Here is an 18,833-nt window from a genome sequence, read left to right as displayed (position 1 = left end):
ATGCTGTTGCGAGAATTCAAGTTCAATAAAGGAGAGGTATTTAAATCTAATTGATCGTTAAGCAATACATTTGAATGTCTCATTTTGTTAATCTCCATGGCTTCTAATAAATTTAATTTTCTACTTTTTGTGGCTGTGTGTAATATAATATAATTATGCTACACACTTAAACACGGAAAAACACATTTTTGAAGACAATTTTGATATATTACACACAGCCTAGTTGACATTTTATGTCAGTCTATTTTGTCTATGATGGATCGAAGATGTTGAAAGATTTTTGGACAAGTGGTAAATCTGGTTTTGACTTTATATTTCTTTAGAACTTTTGGAAGGTTTGGTTTCTGATTCTCGGAGTTTAATATATCTGTTTAATGTATCAGTTTTCCCTGTAAAGGGTTTTAATTAGGAGGCGAGATATTTTGCTAGAGAATATGTTGGAGAATCAATGGTGCTGACAATAGGTCGAAAGGTAATCCTGGTTTGTGAATCTTTGGAAGTCTGTAGAGACGAGGAATTTTAGAGTCATGGGGTGTGACTGATTTCTTGATGGAGTCCGATAGAGAAGAAGCCTTAATGATAGATTTAAGGATGCGTTCCATAGATAACGTAGGATCTTTTTTAAGTTGACGATATGATTCGTCAGCAAGAATATCTTGAACCTTTTCCTGATATTCATTTATTTTCATAACCACCGTAGCATTTTCTTTATCTATTTTTAGGATCACGATGCCGGGATTAAATTTTAGTGATTTTAGGGCAATGCGTTCCGGCTTTGCAATAATATATTTAAGGGGGGTTCGATTTTTGTTTGAGATGGTAGTTTGTTTAGAATAGACTCGATATTTGAAATGATTTCCTCTTTTGGGATAATACGTGGGGCAAGGACAAAGTTGGAAACTTTTGAAAGAACTGATTTTTCCGTTTACGATGATATATTTATCATAGTGTTCGGGAATTGAGAAAAGTTTGACGTTAGTTAAACAAATTTCTTAATGTGATTCTGGGTAGAAGATAAGCGGAGATTTAAAGCTTTGTCATGAATCATGTTTGAAAGGGTATCGAACACGGATGGAGATAAGATGCAAGCAATTTGAAGATGTAGAGACAGAAGAGTCTATTACGGGTATGAAGTAAAGCGAAACTAGATTTTCGAAGAGTTTTATAAGCGGACCAGGTTTTGACATGGCGGGATATTTTAAGAAAATTGGGGATGACGTTATGGTCTCTACAACGTAACAAAAAGGTCAGTGTGCAGAATAATCTTACCAGTTTCACAAGGTGATCTTCTAACTGCTTTCTTTCTTCTGCTTTTGCGCTTGATGTCCTCTCCATAAAGGCTTGTCAATGTCTTCCTTGCTTATATTCATAAAGCCTAAAAGTACTTTTTGATGAAACTTAAAACTCACCTTTCTTTCCATACATGAACGAGCAAAAGAAAGGCAATAATCGCCCTTACTTTTCTACCACGCAGTTCACCTTCTTGCAGACTTCCCGAGTAAGTTAAATAACACCCTGTAGATTTTATAAATAAAAATAAGTGTCAGTTGCAATATTCCGGTACCCCCCCGGCACCCGCCACCAACATCCGGCGGCACAAAGGTTGCGCTTAAATTATACAAATTTCCCCCCCTCCCGAAGTTCGCCGACCTCCCGACCCTTTCCCCCCGTCGCGCGCGATCCCCTACCGAGCTCGTCGCGCTTCTACGTACGTCGATTCCTGCTCCGGAGGCGACTGTGTCGTGTGTACGTGTGTGTTGCGTTTTCCAGACTCCGGGAGCTGACCGGATTCCGGGTTTTTGTCGCGTTTCGCGAGACCAGCTGTCCGATTGGAAAATCGCCATTTCCATCGCGATATAGACAAAAGGGTGGACCCAGGGACGTTAACGCCATCGTCCTCGACGTCAGCGACGTCACGTCAATCGAACTCTCGGTGGAAACAAGTGACCGTCGACCTCGATTCGTTATTGTTTCTCGCGTGTGAAGTTTGATTTTTTCCCGACTCCGGTGAATATCGTGCGAGTGTTCAACGCCCGGACCGAAACTCCGGGCAACCAGGGTAAGCGGAATGTTCGTTTACGCGGCCGCCATTTGTACGGGAAAACGATCATCTGTGTCCGTCGGGCCATCGGGCGTTCGCCATTTTGCCAACTCGGCGCTGTATAGGCGTATACGACGTCGGTCCGCGGAGGCGTCGCGACGCTTCGAGAGCGTCCGAATTTGTCACGTCGTTTAACAATCTATAGCATTTTTTAATTTCCTCAAAAATGAAGCATTACTTTAACAGCAGTCGACTGCTTTGCTATGTACCGTTACTAAAAAATCTATACAAAGATTTAAGCGTATATTATTTTGAACCAACTGCTCATTCTATTAAACGCTCTAGTTTTTGCGTCAGGGCTAACCTAATTTTAAGCGGTTGGCAGGGGTGGAACACTGAAAGGTCCCATTTTGCTTAAGTCCGCACTACTTTCAAAAATGTTCATGAAATCTTTGCGAGTTTACACGTTTTTTCAAAATTTTGCAAATAAAGGGTAAATTTTGTATTTTTGGTAAAAAGGTATAATTTTTTTCTAAAAAAATTGACGCTTTCATAAAAAGTTGTTCGAATTTACACTATATTTTTTACGAATTTTACAAAAAATGTGTAAATTCAAAGTTTACAAAGTTTCGCGAAAAAGGAGTAATTTCAAAAATTTTTTTTCGCATTTTTCAACATTTTGTAAGTAAAAGGTCAATTTTGGATTTTTGGTAAAAAAAATTGATTCATTTCATTCAAAATTCATTTTTTTGACAAAATTTGCAAAAATTTTGTTGTAAAAATTTGCACTACAATTTTTACGAACTTTCAAAATTGACGCTTTTGCACTTTTTCCAAAATTTCGTAAATAAAGTGTAAATTGAAGATTTTTAATAGAAAAAGTGTAAATTCTTTATTTTTACAAAATGGTGCAAAGAAGTGCAAGTTTTGTAAAATGTTGTTTCACTATATTTTTTACGAATCTCTGAAATTACCGCTTTTAAAGGAAAAATTTTACAGAAACAGTTTAGTTTCACACGTTTCGAGATTCCACAAAAAAGGGTAAATTCAAAAACTCTTAAAGAAGTTTTGAAGCACCAAATTTTTGTAAAATATTTGCGAGTTTACATATTTTTTTAACATTTTTCTAAATAGAAGGTGAGTTTAGGAATTAAAAAAAAGTGTAATTTTTTTTTTTTAATAAAATTTTACAAAAACAGTAACAGTTTCCTAAAAGGTGCAAATTTACACTACATGTTTTACAAATTTAAAATTAAAATTACAAAAATGTTCATGAAATTTATAAATTTATGAAATTTACGAATTTCTAAAATTACCGCTTTTAAATGAAAAACTTTACAAAAACAGTTTAGATTCACAGTTTTCCAAATTCCGCAAAAAAGAGTAAATTCAAAAACTTTTAAAGAAGTTTTGAAGGACCAACTCCTTTTTTGTTTCAAGTTCGCTCTTTCATAACAATTTTTTGTAAAATATTGTGTAATAAAGTGTAATTATATATATTTTTTTAAATTTTGCAAAAACAGTTATAGTTTCGTACAAGCTTGCTAAAATTTACACTACATGTTTTACACATTTTTTAAATTTGCTCTTTTAAATTAAAATTTTTCCAAAAATAGTGAAATTCACGATTTTTCCCAAAAATTGAACTTACAAAAGTTTTTATTAAATTTTGTAAAAACACTGCGATTTTCGTAAAAAGTTTTTTTTTAAAGGAAAACGCAATATTTCTTGTAATTTAAAATAAAAAACACAATATTCAAAAACTTTTCGTAAAAAAGTGTGAATTTTGCAAACCTTTTTAACGAAAGCTTTTTTAACTAAATTTCGCAAATTACTTTTGATAATATTATAATTCTAATATTAGTATAATAACCTAAAATTTTCTCAAGGATTGGTATTTGAAAAAAATCTATGCTGCCCATCAGACATCGCTGCATTTGTCGGTAACCGATACCAAAATTTGGTATGCTTATTATTACATTTCAAATGCGATGTTGGTTGCACAACGTTCCCGTCTGGATTTCGGCTATCCACTGGTCGGGCCCACTTATTTTATACAGTTTTTTTTTTTGTAAATATCGAGTGTTTTGTTATAGGATTGCGATTCGACTGCAACCGATGACTGAGACGTCGAAGAGTTGAGAACCGCCAGAATGTTATCGCGTTGAAGCAGGTGAGGTTAGGATTTCGATGGCCCAATAGCATTCTTTAGAAATTATTTATTACTTAACGAAAAAATTCAGCGCAAGTGTACTCTGTCTCTAAAAAGTTACTTCGAATAAAAAGTGGCCGGTTTAGAATATGGTGTCAAAAGTTCTGGTTGGTTTTAGTTTCTCATAAATTATTTATTTCAGATGCTTTTTGCCTCGAACCGGTCAAATCGAGCGACCTAATAACTTTCGGGCAGGACATATTTGAGGCCTCCCCGTATATCGAGGATGTATTGTCTCATATAATCTAATTTTGGGTGTTCAAAAAATACAAACAAATTACAAAAAATTTTGATTAATAATTAGGTTGGGATCTGACATACGAAAACTAGTTGATCTCTTACAATTAATGGGAAAATTATCCTCATTATAGATTTGCATTTTCGATTTCGTCTCATATATTAATAATCATCTCTTATCACAAGTTGAAAAATTTGAGATTGATCAAAAAAGCTTCAATTCGATTATTTTCTGAAAAATCATTGAATTTGTTCAAAATCTTTGACCTATCATATGATTTCCTTGATGTTGACATTGCATTGTGGGCTTCAGATGAGAGTTATAAGGAAAATGGAGTAGGGTTGGTCTCTGAATGTAATAAGGGTTTAACGAAAAATGAAAAAAAAACATGGAGGATTGTGATTTCCTGACTAATAAAAGTCGGTTCCACTAAATCTAAAAAATGTACATTTTTCTAATAATTCTGTATTAAGGTATAAAATTTTGCATGGTGGAACGGGATTCTTTTTTTATTAATGGATATATTGGATAAAGAATAGATAATAAATTAAAAATAAATAAATTAAAAACTCTGAATACAAGTACCCATTAGGATTCCAATGAAAATATCTTCAATATGGTTAAGAATAATTGAAAACATTTTACAATAATTATTTTTCATTCAATAACAAAATACGGAACAAAAAGTTATTTTTCTTTAAATTCTTCAATATTTGACCTCGAATATCTTCCAAATTGTTCGATTTATCGGAAAACCATTTTTCAATAGTTCAATTTCCTATAAAAATTATTTATAAAATTGGCTTAACCCATATTATCCCAAGCATAAACAAAACACTTTTCTGCTCTGGAATTATTTATTTTATTGCACTTAAGAATACATCACATGTGTCAAAAAAAATAGAAACACTGTGAAAAAACATTAAATAATGTTTTGGGGCACATAAGATGTAATATATAATTTATACATAAATATACAAAAGAAAGTTGAAATTCGACAGAAAACAACTAAAAGTAGATTGTTTTCCAAATAGAACATGATTTGATACAAAAAAACGCATAATATTTTATGGTGCGTGAGCGCACCACTGGTAACACCCGGTTTCATTTTTGGTGATATTTTACAAAGCATAAAATATGTAAATTCACATTACACTTATTACAAACGTAAATTGTGTTGCTGTGGCAGATTCTACATCTCCTTCGGACTTCATTAGCATGAACGATCATGAGGTGACCAATAGACCAGTAGACCAATAATTCACAATATGTGGCAATGAATGATAACATCATAGAATAAGTGGTGCTTTAACGCACCACTGTTGGTGATAAGACATGATTATTTATATCTGAGACTAAATGAAAAATGCAAAACTGTAAGGAAGATAAGCTTCTAGCAACTAGTTTTTGTATGTCAGATACAAAAAAAATGTTATTTTGGACTCACCCTAGTGATTATTGTTATTACCGCCCCGCAGGCCTCTCCCGTAACTAATATTAAGCATGAAAGTTTGGCCGCAACGTCGCCCAATTGAGATAAATGCCTTACATTAACTACAGCAACGAAATCGCAATTGCAGAAAGGACAGCAAACTTTGTTAGCTCCTTTTCCCACCCATAAACATAATCCAGGAGATATAATAATAAAAAACGAATTTTAATTGATATGGACACTTCAATGTTGTACGATTAATAAGAACTTTTTTAAAAAATCGACCAAATTAAAACCGAATCCTTTAAAGTTTAGATTACTGGAGCTGAAGCTTTTGGAAGAGCTTTTATAGCTAGACCTTTTTGAGAAGTTTTTAGAGTTAAATTTAAAGCTATAACCTTTAGAATTACATCTGTTAGAGTAGCTTTTCGAAAATCTATTAGAGCTAGCACCTTTAGAACTTCTTTTTTTTAGAGCGTTAGAGCTTTTAGAGCTTGAGGATTTGGTACTAGAGTTTACATAGCCAGAGCTAGGGGATTAATAGAAGAGCTAGAGTTTTGCGAATTTTTAGATTTTTCCACCCCTTTTTAAGCTTTATGAGATAGAGAAACCTTATTTGACAAATAATAATCCTTTTCGCTTGTTCTGTCTGCAAAATCGATACTGACATCTTAAAACATTGCATATGTGGGTATTTCAGAATAGGGAATAGAAAAATATATTGTCACGCAGAGTTTTAATTGATATTGATAGTTCGATATTGTACGATTAATAAGATTTTTTTTATAAACTCAACCAAGGAAATTAAAACCGAGTCCTTTAAAGTTTAGATCGGAGGAGCTAAACCTTGTGGAAGAGCTTTTATAGCTAGATCTTTATTATGAGTTTTTAGAGCTAAAGCTTTTAAAGCTAGAACTCTTGGAAGTACACCTGTTAGAGGAGCTTTTCGAGGATCTTTTAGCGCTAGATCTTTTAGAAAATCTTTTAGCCTTGAGGTTTTGGTACTAGAGCTTACATAGCTAGAGCTAGTGGCTTAATAGAAGAGCTATATCTTATTTGACAAATAATAATCCTTTTGCTTGTTATAACTCTGTGCAAAATCGATAATGGCAACATAAATAGAATAGAAAAATGTATTGTCAGGCCGAATAAAAATCGAGTTTGAATTGATATCGACAGGGCGATATTGTACGATTAATAAGATTTTTTATAAAAAATCAACCAAGGAAATTAAAACCGAGTCCTTTAAAAGTTTAGATTAGTGGAGCTAAAGCTTTTGAAAGACCTTTTATAGCTAGACCTTTTTGAAGAGTTTTTAGAGCTAAAGCTTTTAAAGCTAGAACCTTTGGAATTACATCTGTTAGAGGAGCTTTTCGAGAGTCTTTCGGAGCTAGCACCTTTAGAAATGGTTTTGGAGCTTGAGATATTGGTACTAGAGATTTTAGAGCTACTGATTTAATATCAAGAGACTAGAGAGCTAGAACTTTTAAGAACTTTAATAATAAAATTGAGTAAAGGTTTATTTGACACTAAAACTAATTCTAACATCCAGCAAAGTACCAAACCGCAGCGTTTTTAGCTGTAGCTGTAGCTGTTTAAAGCTGTAGACTTCAGAGGAATTTCTAGAACCACATTTTTTCGCTAGATCTTCTAGAGAAACTTTTAGCGCTAGAAGTTTTAGTACTAGAGCTTACAGAGCTAGTGGTTCTGCAAAATTTTTAGCTTTATAAAATAGAGAAACTTTATTTGACAAAAAATAATCGTTTTTGCTTGTATTAACTGTCTGCAAAATCGAAGCTGAGGTCTTAAAGCATTGATATTTGGGTATTTCAGAATAAGAAGTAGAAAAATGTATTGTCACGCACCCTCCTGCAAGAGTTAAACAGATAATAAATGTGAACTATGGCAACGGTACTCAAAAAAGGTTCATTTGGATATTTCTTAAAATAAGTTTCTTTCAGGTTCCAATTGTATTGTCGTGATCTTTCTAAATTTAAAAATTATTATTGGCTTACTTAAAAAATCAATAAAAAAATCAATTAAGTTAAGTTAACTTAAACTTTATTTTATTTTAAGCTAAGTTTAGGAAAACACTTTATTAAGAGTATTCAGTCTAGTCCAGCCAAGTAGTTTGACTCATGGTTCATTAAATCAGGTTGCACCAAAAAAGCTTAGTCTCGAAAAACATAGAAAAGTTTATCAGATTTTTTTGCAAATCGGCGCCTTTGAGGAAAATTGAAAAAGAAGCGATTTTTGTCAGATAATTTGTTTATTATTAGTAGGGACTGATATATAAAATTATGTGACAAATGCTTAAAGAAATTACAATTCGGGAGACAATTAGGCCTCTTCTGAACATTAAAATGATAATGGTCTGGAAATGATCTGTTGACTTGAAAATTTGTACACCGACTTTTCCAAAAACCCCGTATGTAATTATCAGTTTGAAATTTTTGCACGAGACTGTCGGGGGTAGAACGTCAACTTCCTATCGATTCGTTCCCTCGCGATCCCATTAAAAAGTTAGCGAATCGAAGATAAATACTCACGGTCCTGAAAAAAGACTCCCATCCACTCCCCACCCAGCTGCAAGATGGAAACTTCGGTGTTCAAATTAAAACGGGAGCTATCAAGTTGCGGGATTATTTAAATATGTAAAAGGGCTGATTTTCATTCGCTAATCGATGATTTCTTTTGTGACTGTCTGGGGCAACGGAAAAATGATTTGGTGGGAATAATACGAATGTCTTGGGCATTTCTCGCAGGTCGGAGGTATTTTTGTCGGGTTTTACGTGTAAATTCGCTCAAGGTCACAGAGACGTCATCAGTCGACTGACTAGCAATCGGCTGACTTCGTAGGCTCGTTCTAACCAATCGCAGGGCTCTGGTGGAGCTTGCCAGCAAATGACCTTGAGCGTAACTGTTCATTTTTCTATTATATTCCAAGAAAATACTATGTTGTAGTTTTTTTGAAGGCTGTGACTGGCCAATCCATACTTCCGCCGATCCCTATCCAACCCCTGGGATGTTCCACGTTAAGAACATTTTTAACTTGCACAGCATTGTGTCTTGCTGCCAATTAATCAGCACTGATATATTCAGGGGTAAATCTTTCATACATTGTTTTATTTAGTGCTCTAAGAGTTGCAAAAATATTTTTCAAAAAATTATATATTCTCATTATGTCTATTTAATAAATCCGAAGAAAACTGCATCCTTTTTTGACATTGTTCTGCACTTAGTTTTTGAGTTTTACTAAATTTAAGTGCATTATATTTATATTCTTTCAAAACTGAGTGGATTGATCCCCGAGAAATACCCGTAATTTGTAACATACTGTTTTTTTTTGCAAAAAGTGCGGGGGATTCGGGAAGAGAATAAAAATGTCGATTTGTGGCTAAACGATAACCCTTATCGACTTTAAAGAAGAGTAACAATTTTTCTTTCTTTCTTTCTTTTCCATTTTGCAATATCGGTCTAAATAAATAAAATACAGGGAAACTAAAAATAATGTTCTAGGTAAAGTGCCCTCTAGTGACAGATATTTGAAACAGTTTTGTTTTGTAACGGTGAATTTTACAAAATCAGGGATGCGTGAAAAAATACCAGCTTATTTTTTTGAAAATTGAGCCCACTACGTTAAAGATAAAATTTTAAAAAAATAATTTTGACAAGATGTAAGTCGGAAAATATTACGATTACTACCATTATTTTACCACTTGGAATCTTTCCTCCAAGTTTCCGAACTCAATTTCCGAACACGAATATTATTCTTTGGATAGATATAGGTAGATATTCTAATGGCAATTTTAATGTGAAAATTGAAAATGGTTGCTGACGTCAAAGTTCACGTATCAAGAAGTTCTGCGTTATAGGTTTAGTTGTCAATTGTTCTCTATTTTCTCAACGGGTCAATGATCAGCGTCGAAAAAAAAATTCTTTTTGTCTCTTTGTCCGTTTTCCGTTCTCGTCTTTTGGTTTTTCCTGAATAACCTTCGAACCGTTGGAGCGACAAAATTGAAATTTGCTTGCTTCTTAACCCCCCACGAGATACATAAGCTTGCAAGAAATGGACTCGATCTGACGTCGGCATCCATCTTCTTTTCGCGATTTTCGACGGTTTTTTGCCCTGTAACGAAACTTATCGAAAATGGGAGGGCTGGGGGGTCGGGAAATATTTAAAAAAATAATAAAAATATATATAAAAAAGACCATTTTTCAAAAACCGTTTACAAGACTGAAAAAAATCTTAAACCAGAAGACACAGAGGATACGAATAAATGATTATACGGGGCTTTTGCAAAAGTCAGGTAGCGATCGGGTTTCGAAGCTCGTTAGACGTATGCCAAAGTTGTTCACTTGTTGCAGGGGCGCTGAAAACGCAATGTGGTAGACGGGGTTGGGGGTTGCAGCCCCCCTGTCGACCTGGCGCCGCCATCACGGATCACCACGGCGACCGACACAGGTAAGCGTCCGACGCTGCGTTGTCGTTTCGGGAAAATCGGCAAAGATTTTTCAAAGTAGCACGCCCGAAATCTAATCGAAATGTACGACCTCGAGAATCATTCCTACATTAAGAACTACCGGGTGTTTAATATTTAATGTACGAATTTAACGGACTGCTGTGAAAACGCAATATGGAAGATTTAATGAACAATAGTATATATAGATTTTTGAATTACAGGTATAGGGTTATAAATTTAAATTTAACAACGAAGACGTATGTAAATCCAATTGGTCATAAAGTAATAAATTGGAATATTTCATTCTGTTAATCTTCATAGCTTCCAAGAAATTTAAATATCAAAATTATCGTCAAAGTTGTGCATTTCTGAATTTAAATCATAGTTAAAATCCGAACTTTTATTTTTACACGCCCTTTTATGTTCGTCAATGCGTTTCTTAAATGTTCTTCCTGTTTGTCCGATATAAATTTTGGGACAAGATCCACATGTCAACCTGTAGACTCCGGATTTTTGAGTTTTTCGTAATTCAGTTTTATTGTTTTTTAGTAAAACGTCCCATGGTGTGTAAAACTAAATTACGAAGAACTCAAAAATCCGGAGTCTACGAGTTGAAGTGTGGATCTTGTCCCGCAATTTATATCGGACACACAGGTAGAATAGGGTCTTTCTACGTCGAAACTAACATATCTTGTAGATCTAATGTAGTGGTTTTTAATTAAATAAGAATAAACTAGAACCATATTTCCAAGAATAAACCATACCAAGAACGTACCATCAATATTGTTGCACTCAAAATTTGAGTAATCACTATAACTTTTGAATTTTCTAGGGGCTGGTTATTTACAAACCAAGTCATTATAACGTGAGAGAGAAAAAAAAAACGTTCAAACTAGAACGGAAGCCATTTGCAAATTGGTAGCTTCCGGAATGCGGGGGGGGGGGGGGAGCAGTGGCTGACGTACGGGACGGTCCGTGTTTATTATTTGAGCGTCTGCCGCCGCCAAAACAATGTTCCGCGCTGAGGCGGGGGCGGCGGAACGCCGTCACCCGGAATCGATATTCGGGCAACGCATGCCTTATAACCGGAGTCTTGACACGTTTAGTCCGGGCGTTCGGAATGAACCTCTCGCGCGGGGTCCGGGAAAGACCGCCTCGGGGACATTCGCGCCCGGACTAAAAGGCGACGATTGTTCCGGAATTCGTGAAAATTGTTTAATTTTTGGGAACGCGCTGAGCGTTACGAAAAAATTGAAGAACAATATTTCGGTGGCTTGTTCTATGCTCGCCTTGAAGGAAAAATTTAAAAAAAATTCGGTTCTACTTTTAACGCATTGCGGTATCGATTTGCGATAAATGAATTAATCGGTCGGGTAACTAATTAGATCAACAATTGGCCAAAGAGGAAATAAAACCTAATTTGATTTCGACGGATTTATTGGCAATTACGTCGGTTTAATTTTGGCTCAGTGACCAGTGTAATTCATCCCGTTTTGCTCCCGAGAACTTTTTTTAATTGAAAATATTTATTTGCTATTTCAAATTTAAAAAGTCAAAGAATTCTATTTTTTGGTGAATGGAAAATAAAACAATTATATGTAAACTTAAAGAAATAAGGCGTTAAATTTCATTTTCGGGGTTTTTTAAGTAAGGAATCTGATTAAAAGAAATAAATCGTCATAAAGTAACATGACGAAGCACGTCCGTATTTGAAAGCCCCGGAGAACTATCTTTAATTGAAAATATTTATTTGCAACTTCAAATTTCAAAAGTCAAAGAATTCAACTTTTTGGCGAACGGAAAATGAAACAATTATATGAAAACTTAAAGAAATAAGGCGTTAAATTTTCTTTTTGGGGTTTTTTAGGTTAGGAATCTGATTAACACGACGAAGCAGGTCCGTATTTAAAAAATCTTGTATTTCAAATTCAATACCGTAGCCTTGCCAAAATAAGGTAAACAAAGAAGTTGATAATAATAATAAGAATAATATTAATAATAATAATAAGACTTAATTAATGAAAAGTGAATATAATTCACAATAAAAAAAAATAGTTGTTATTTGCTGACTTAGACCTACTCTACTGAATCAGTAAGTAAATTTGAGGGATTAACATAATGACTCTAATGTCACCATACACCATACACGACATAGTTGCGAATGGTGTCCGACAAGGAAAAAACGTGGGGTTCGTGCATGCAACAGTGAGACGGTTTATATATGATGCGTATCAGAAGAATATTGTTTGAACTATTAAAACTTTACATGAAGAGTTGCGCAGTATTTTAAACATTCACTGTTGACAAGAGACTTTGCTCACATTCGTACGACGAATAAGGACAGTTTTATGCCTGTATAAATGGCGCAAAACCAAATAAGACCTTTTCTATGTTTCTTGGTCAATGTTAGGTTTAGCAGAAAAGAACATTACACTGCATTTTTTAGCATTAAGTTGAAGACTATGTCTAGGAGAATATAGAAATATGTTATGCAAATCCAAATTGATATAAATTGAAAATAATTTAGGATCGAAGGAGTAAAATAGCCCAGGGTCATCAGCAAATGAATGGAAATTGAAATATTCGATGGATGTATAAATATCAGAAATATAAATTAAGAATAATTAAGATCCAAGGGCCTTGCGATACACCTGATAGAACAGGGAGAAATTCAGAACTTACATTGTCAAGAGTAACTCTCTGATATCTGTTAGCCAAATAGTTTTTTTTAAAAATGGAGTCGAAACATCATCGAAGCCGTAGTAACTCAATTTGGCGTACAAGCGTCAAGCCTATCAACGGCTTTAGAGTAATCTAAAGATATAAGTACAACAAAGAACTAATAATGTGATCATCTATGTGACTAATAGCACTAAAACTTTTACGAAATCCATATTGACTGTTAGTGACAATATGATTAGAAATAACATAATCATAAATTTGTACTTGTGATTTTAAAGTAAGAATGGATTTTTAACTGCATCTCACTCGCACGAAGTATCGAAGTACGGTTCGGAAACGTCAAAAATTTACTAATGTTAAATACCGGACTATGTCCTAAAAACGGTATACCGTTTGGAGAACTCTAAATGGCTTTATAATGAATAAATGTGACGAGCTTAATCAAATTGCAGATGTACTGACGAGGGGCCCAGGGCCGCCGGGGGCGGCAACGGCGCGCCTAGTCGCGGCATGCCGCCGGTCGGCGGCGGCGGCGGTTGTCTGGCTGACGGCGTGCGCGGCGGCGGCGGCGGCGGCAGTGACTGCACGACCGCCCCCGTCAAAGGCGGTCCCGGCTGCGTGGTCAGCGAACGGTACCCGCTCGGCAAGAAGGAACAGTTCCAGTTTAAAGATTATCATCGTCAGGACAGGTATACTTGAACCAGAAATATAGTGCTTTTACAACCGACCCCGTGAATAACTTTAGCTACTGTTTATTACTCCAAAACCGCAGCCCGTTATAGAACATCCTGCCGAGCAGACCCTTACCTAGGAGTTTATATACCTAAACTAATAAGTATGTTTTCAATCTTTTTCGCCGAGCAATTCTTGAAACATGCACCTAAAAAAATTAATACAAAGTAACTGTTTATTACGTTCTATTTCATTACATTTCTTCTAATATACAAAATATTAAGTATAATAATAACAAGGTATCAGTCACTTAAAAAATCGTCACTATCGCTACTCTCATCATCTATTCTGCTGTAGAGTAACATCTGCTTCATTCCACGGTCTTCACATTTTAAAGTGTTAAAAAATGTTTATTTGTAAGATTCTAATAAATATTTATCTGTCGTTTTATCTACCACGAATATAATATATACTCTTACAAAACACTGTTGTTGTTTACAAATCGAAGAGCTATGTAGAAGACACAAAAATATAAGAAAGAGAATGTTGTTAATCTACAGGCACCAACACAAAAATAATTATTCTTCTTCTTAGCCTTACCCTTCGAACTATTCCGTGAAAACAGCCTCGCAGTGCTAAAACTCGATAATCAAGTACATAAGGATCACCTTCAAATACCTTCGTAATATATACGAACACATTGCAATTTAGATTAAACCGAGGGGCCCGGACGCTCAAACGACCGTTCAGTCCGCCGTCCGTCCGATACAGTCGTCGCGCTACAATCTACGTTCCATTGAAGATGGCTGCCGCAGTAGCAGCTAAAAGCTTTGGTAGCAAAACCGATGGACCACGGCCTAACAGCCCGGAAAATCTCGCAGATTAGATTAAATCGTTAAGAACGATATCAGTGCTTAATCAAATTTAAAATGGTCCAAATAAAAATATTCAAGTTTCTACAAATATTCGTTACGGTCCATCTCAGGCGAGAACTACTTAATGCGATAAATCCACTATACTTTTGGTCGTTTTATACCCTAACCAAAGTTCGCCTACTGCCAACCTACTGCGAACTGGCTTTGCCGTGGGCCCGAACCGGTCACCACGTCTCACCTTTGCGTTTCCAGATATCACCTCGCGCAGTCGTCAACGAGGTTCCCGTCGAACGAATGGAACGGTCTCGAGAGGCCCCAACGTCACTCGCGTACTCCCTCGCCTTCTTCCGAACGTTACCATGCGTTGGACAAGGGCAGGGAAAAATATCAAGGCGATGCGATGGAAAGTACCGGTGGCGATGTCCGGTTGGGGCAGGCGTCGACGCAGAGCGCATGCTCCATCGAAAGGTAACAACGCGGAATATTTAATTAATAATAATAATAATAATAACCTTTATTGCTAACGGCATGAAAAGTTACTGTAGATATCTTCTTCTTGTATCAGCTTCCCCTTTGGAGGTTGCTGATCATCATGGCTCCCTTCACTTTTGATACTGCTGATCTAAATAATTCAATTGACGATAGACCACATCATTTGGAAGATTGCGCAACCAAGAGATTCTTCGGCGCCCTACACTTCGTCTACGTACGATTGTGCCCTCCATAATGAGTTTCAGCAGCTCATATCTTGTACTTTGAGTTCGAGTTCTTTGCCCATTCTTCTTAAGACTTCCTCGTTTGTAGTTCTACTCATCCACGAGACTCTCAGTATGGGTCTATAAATCCATATTTCAAAAGCTTCCAACCTCCTTGTGGTTTCTCTATTCAGCGTCCAGCCTTCCAAGCCTTAAAGCAATGCTTTAAGATCTCCAGCTTATTCTCGATGTCCAAGATTATTGAATTTTGTTCTTTTACTTCCTTTATCTTTTGGTGCATGTTAAAGCTATTGTATTTGCGTTCCAGGTCCTCTATTTCTCTATTGTTTTCGTTAGCGTAGTAACACTATGTTACTTTTAAGGACGTAAAATATGAAAAGGGTTGAAAATGCCATGTGTTGTGGTTGATTGTGCAAGAACTTCAAACCGCGCTGCAATAAGAAATAACAAGTACTTACCAAATTCATAATTTTCAGAAACTCGTTCACAAAAATCGTTGGGAAATTTTGAAACTAGATAAAGTTGTCATGCCTATGACGTAACTGCTCTGGCGGAACTCTGGCCGAGCGTTCAATTTATCCCACTTCTGATACTTACTCGAGAGTAGGCTGACGTTTCGTTGTAGATATACCCCGACCGAAAGGCACCGACGGGGATCAAACGCTGAAATTTACAAGGTTAGAGAGGGATCGTCTAGCACGGATAGGAAAGAAATGGAGAGGCTGCAAAGAGAATACCGTCAAGATAGATTCGCCCACGAACAATACGTCGTCGAAAGGTGAAAAAATCGTGCATTTATCTCCAATCCAAAACCAATAAACTTTTCAAATATAGGTTCAACCGGTCTGCGTCGCCTGCTGACAGGTTGGGCGCGAACGCGGGCGCCGCCGCCACGACGGCGGTTCTCGCCTGCCCGCCCCCAGAGCCTTTCGCCGGCACGAGTCCCGCGGAACCGCCTTCCCCCGCCCCCACCTCCGACCGGTTCGTCCCCCCTCCCCCGGCACCTACCCTCACCCCGGAGGAACCGCCCGACTGCTACGCGCACGGCGCTTTCCCCTCCCCCACTGCGCAGCCAGCGCCTGCGCAGCAGGAACGTTTCGTTCCGCCTCCCCCTCTGCCACCATCTCCGACGGACTTTGCCGCGCAGCAGAAGGAGTTGCAAGCCAAACAGAGGTATTATAATACACTCGCGGCATATTGACTATCTTCCATCGCACCCGGTTTTTTCGCTGTTCAGATATTTGTATTCGCCCAACCAATCGAGCGAGAGATACATCCTGCAGTACAAGCAGCAGAAGTCGCACCTGCAGGACAAGTACCCGCAAGCCGGTTTTGCCGCGGATAGGTACCACCAGGTGGCGTCCTCGTCTTCGAATTCGTCGACGGGCAGCGGTTACGGCCAGCAGATGTCGGTGAGGGGCGATCACCGATTCGGGGTTGATCGATATTTGCCGCCCAACGCTCACATGCCCGTCGAAAGGTGAGAAATTAGTAGCGACGCGTTCTGACCTAGTTCCAGATTGTGAGAGCCAGCAATCTGCCTGTCATTATTATTATTATATAATGATTGTATTTAGGTAAGTTTCTTATACATATCTATAATTTTCATCTATTTACGAGAAACTGTGGACTATAGATAAAAACCCGATCCCAATGGCCTCCCACCATATCTTATTAAGCATTGCAGCTTCATACTTTTTATTATAGGCCCATCAGTATCCTAAACGGTATTCCTAAAGGGTTCGAAAGTTTAGTCGGCCACTATCTATCTGCTGACCTGAAAGGTTGCTTTATCCACCAACAATTTGGATTTCTTCCCCATCGCTCCACTGAGCTAAATTTGCTTACATTTACAGATATTCTGCTGAAATCATTGGACGAGGGGTCTCACGTTCATGCCATTTACACAGACTTTTCAATGGCATTTGATAGAGTAAACCATCAAATCTTAATAAAAAAATTGGGAAACATTGGAATCCAGCGAAAATTTACTGAAAGAGTGTCGATTGTGCGCATCCAGAGCTTGCAATCCATTGAAATTGAAGTGCCTTCTGGTGTTCCGCAAGGATCACACCTGGGACCCCTACTCTTCAATGTGTATGTGAATGATATTCCTATGGAGCGATGAAAAAAAAATGAGAAGGTCCATTTTACATGTGCGTGCGCGAGATTCACCTTGCTATAATCAACAACCAACAGATCGTCAATAGGCTTGAATGCAGCATAAATACAGCAAAATATTCATAGTTATTGTTAACTGTTCTGAGAAAACGAGTTAAATGTGTGCAAATCGCATTTTCGAAAGAAAATGGCGCAAAGTGGATGCAGGTTACTTTCTTCACGAAAATTTTTACCGTGGTAGGGCCGCTACATTATCTAACAATTATAGGGTCTAAAAACGCAAATACAGAGGAAATTATTAAAAACGCATATGACAGAGGAAATTATTGAAAACGCAAAAGACAGAGGAAATTATTAAAATCGCAAAGGACAGAGGAAATTATTAAAAACGCAAAGGAGAGACGAAATTACTAAAAAGACAAAGGACAGAGGAAATCATTAAAAAGGCAAAAGACAGATGAAATTATTGAAAACGCAAAAGACAGATGAAATTATTAAAAACGCAAAGGACAGAGGGAATTATTAAAAACGCAAAGGACAGAGGGAATTATTAAAAACGCAAAATACAAAAGAAATTATTAAAAACGCAAAAGACAGAGTAAATTATTAAAAACGCAAAAGACAGAGGAAATTATGAAAAACGAAAAAGACAGGGAAAATTATAAAAAACGCAAGGGACAGAGAAAATTATTAAAAACTCAAAAGACAGAGGAAATTATTAAAAGCGCAAAAGACAGGGGAAATTATTAAAAACGCAAAGGACAGAGGGAATTATTAAAAACGCAAAAGACAGAGGAAATTATGAAAAACGAAGAAGACAGGGAAAATTATAAAAAACGCAAGGGACAGAGAAAATTATTAAAAACTCAAAAGACAGAGGAAATTATTAAAAGCGCAAAAGACAGGGGAAATTATTAAAAACGCAAAGGACAGAGGGAATTATTAAAAACGCAAAATACAGAAGAAATTATTAAAAACTCAAAAGACAGAGGAAATTATTAAAAACGCAAAAGACAGAGGAAATTATGAAAAACGAAAAAGACAGGGAAAATTATAAAAAACGCAAGGGACAGAGAAAATTATTAAAAACTCAAAAGACAGAGGAAATTATTAAAAGCGCAAAAGACAGGGGAAATTATTAAAAACGCAAAGGACAGAGGGAATTATTAAAAACGCAAAATACAGAAGAAATTATTAAAAACGCAAAAGACAGAGGAAATTATTAAAAACGCAAAGGACAGTGGAATTATTAAAAACGCAAAAGACAGAGGAAATTAATTGTTAAAATCGCAAAGGACAAAGGAAGTTGAGCTAAATAATTCTGCAAAAAGTTTAAATACCGTTAAGTGGTTCGCGAAGAAAATATGGTCCAATTACTTTT

The 18,833-nt window shown here is 36.4% G+C and overlaps 1 protein-coding gene across 3 annotated transcripts in view; it reads left to right on the top strand.

Moving 5' to 3' along the window:
- Window positions 1-1,738: 1,738 nt before the first annotated feature.
- The window catches only part of LOC132699125 (inactive rhomboid protein 1), a 51,667-nt gene continuing 34,572 nt past the window's right edge, over window positions 1,739-18,833 (top strand). For all 3 annotated transcript variants that reach the window (XM_060665645.1, XM_060665644.1, XM_060665643.1), the window contains exons 1-8: window positions 1,739-2,059; window positions 4,138-4,214; window positions 10,292-10,388; window positions 13,521-13,757; window positions 14,868-15,083; window positions 15,957-16,109; window positions 16,166-16,504; window positions 16,569-16,811. In XM_060665645.1, the coding sequence (XP_060521628.1) occupies window positions 13,579-13,757; window positions 14,868-15,083; window positions 15,957-16,109; window positions 16,166-16,504; window positions 16,569-16,811 (1,130 nt within the window). In that variant the 5' untranslated portion in view covers window positions 1,739-2,059; window positions 4,138-4,214; window positions 10,292-10,388; window positions 13,521-13,578. The remainder of the gene's footprint in view (window positions 2,060-4,137; window positions 4,215-10,291; window positions 10,389-13,520; window positions 13,758-14,867; window positions 15,084-15,956; window positions 16,110-16,165; window positions 16,505-16,568; window positions 16,812-18,833) is intronic.

Source organism: Cylas formicarius, unplaced genomic scaffold (assembly GCF_029955315.1).
Source record: "Cylas formicarius isolate icCylForm1 unplaced genomic scaffold, icCylForm1.1 PGA_scaffold_3__17_contigs__length_32017465, whole genome shotgun sequence".
Classification (NCBI taxonomy): domain Eukaryota; kingdom Metazoa; phylum Arthropoda; class Insecta; order Coleoptera; family Brentidae; genus Cylas; species Cylas formicarius.
Note: the sequence above shows the minus strand (reverse complement) of the source record. Positions and strands in the feature narration are given on the sequence as shown.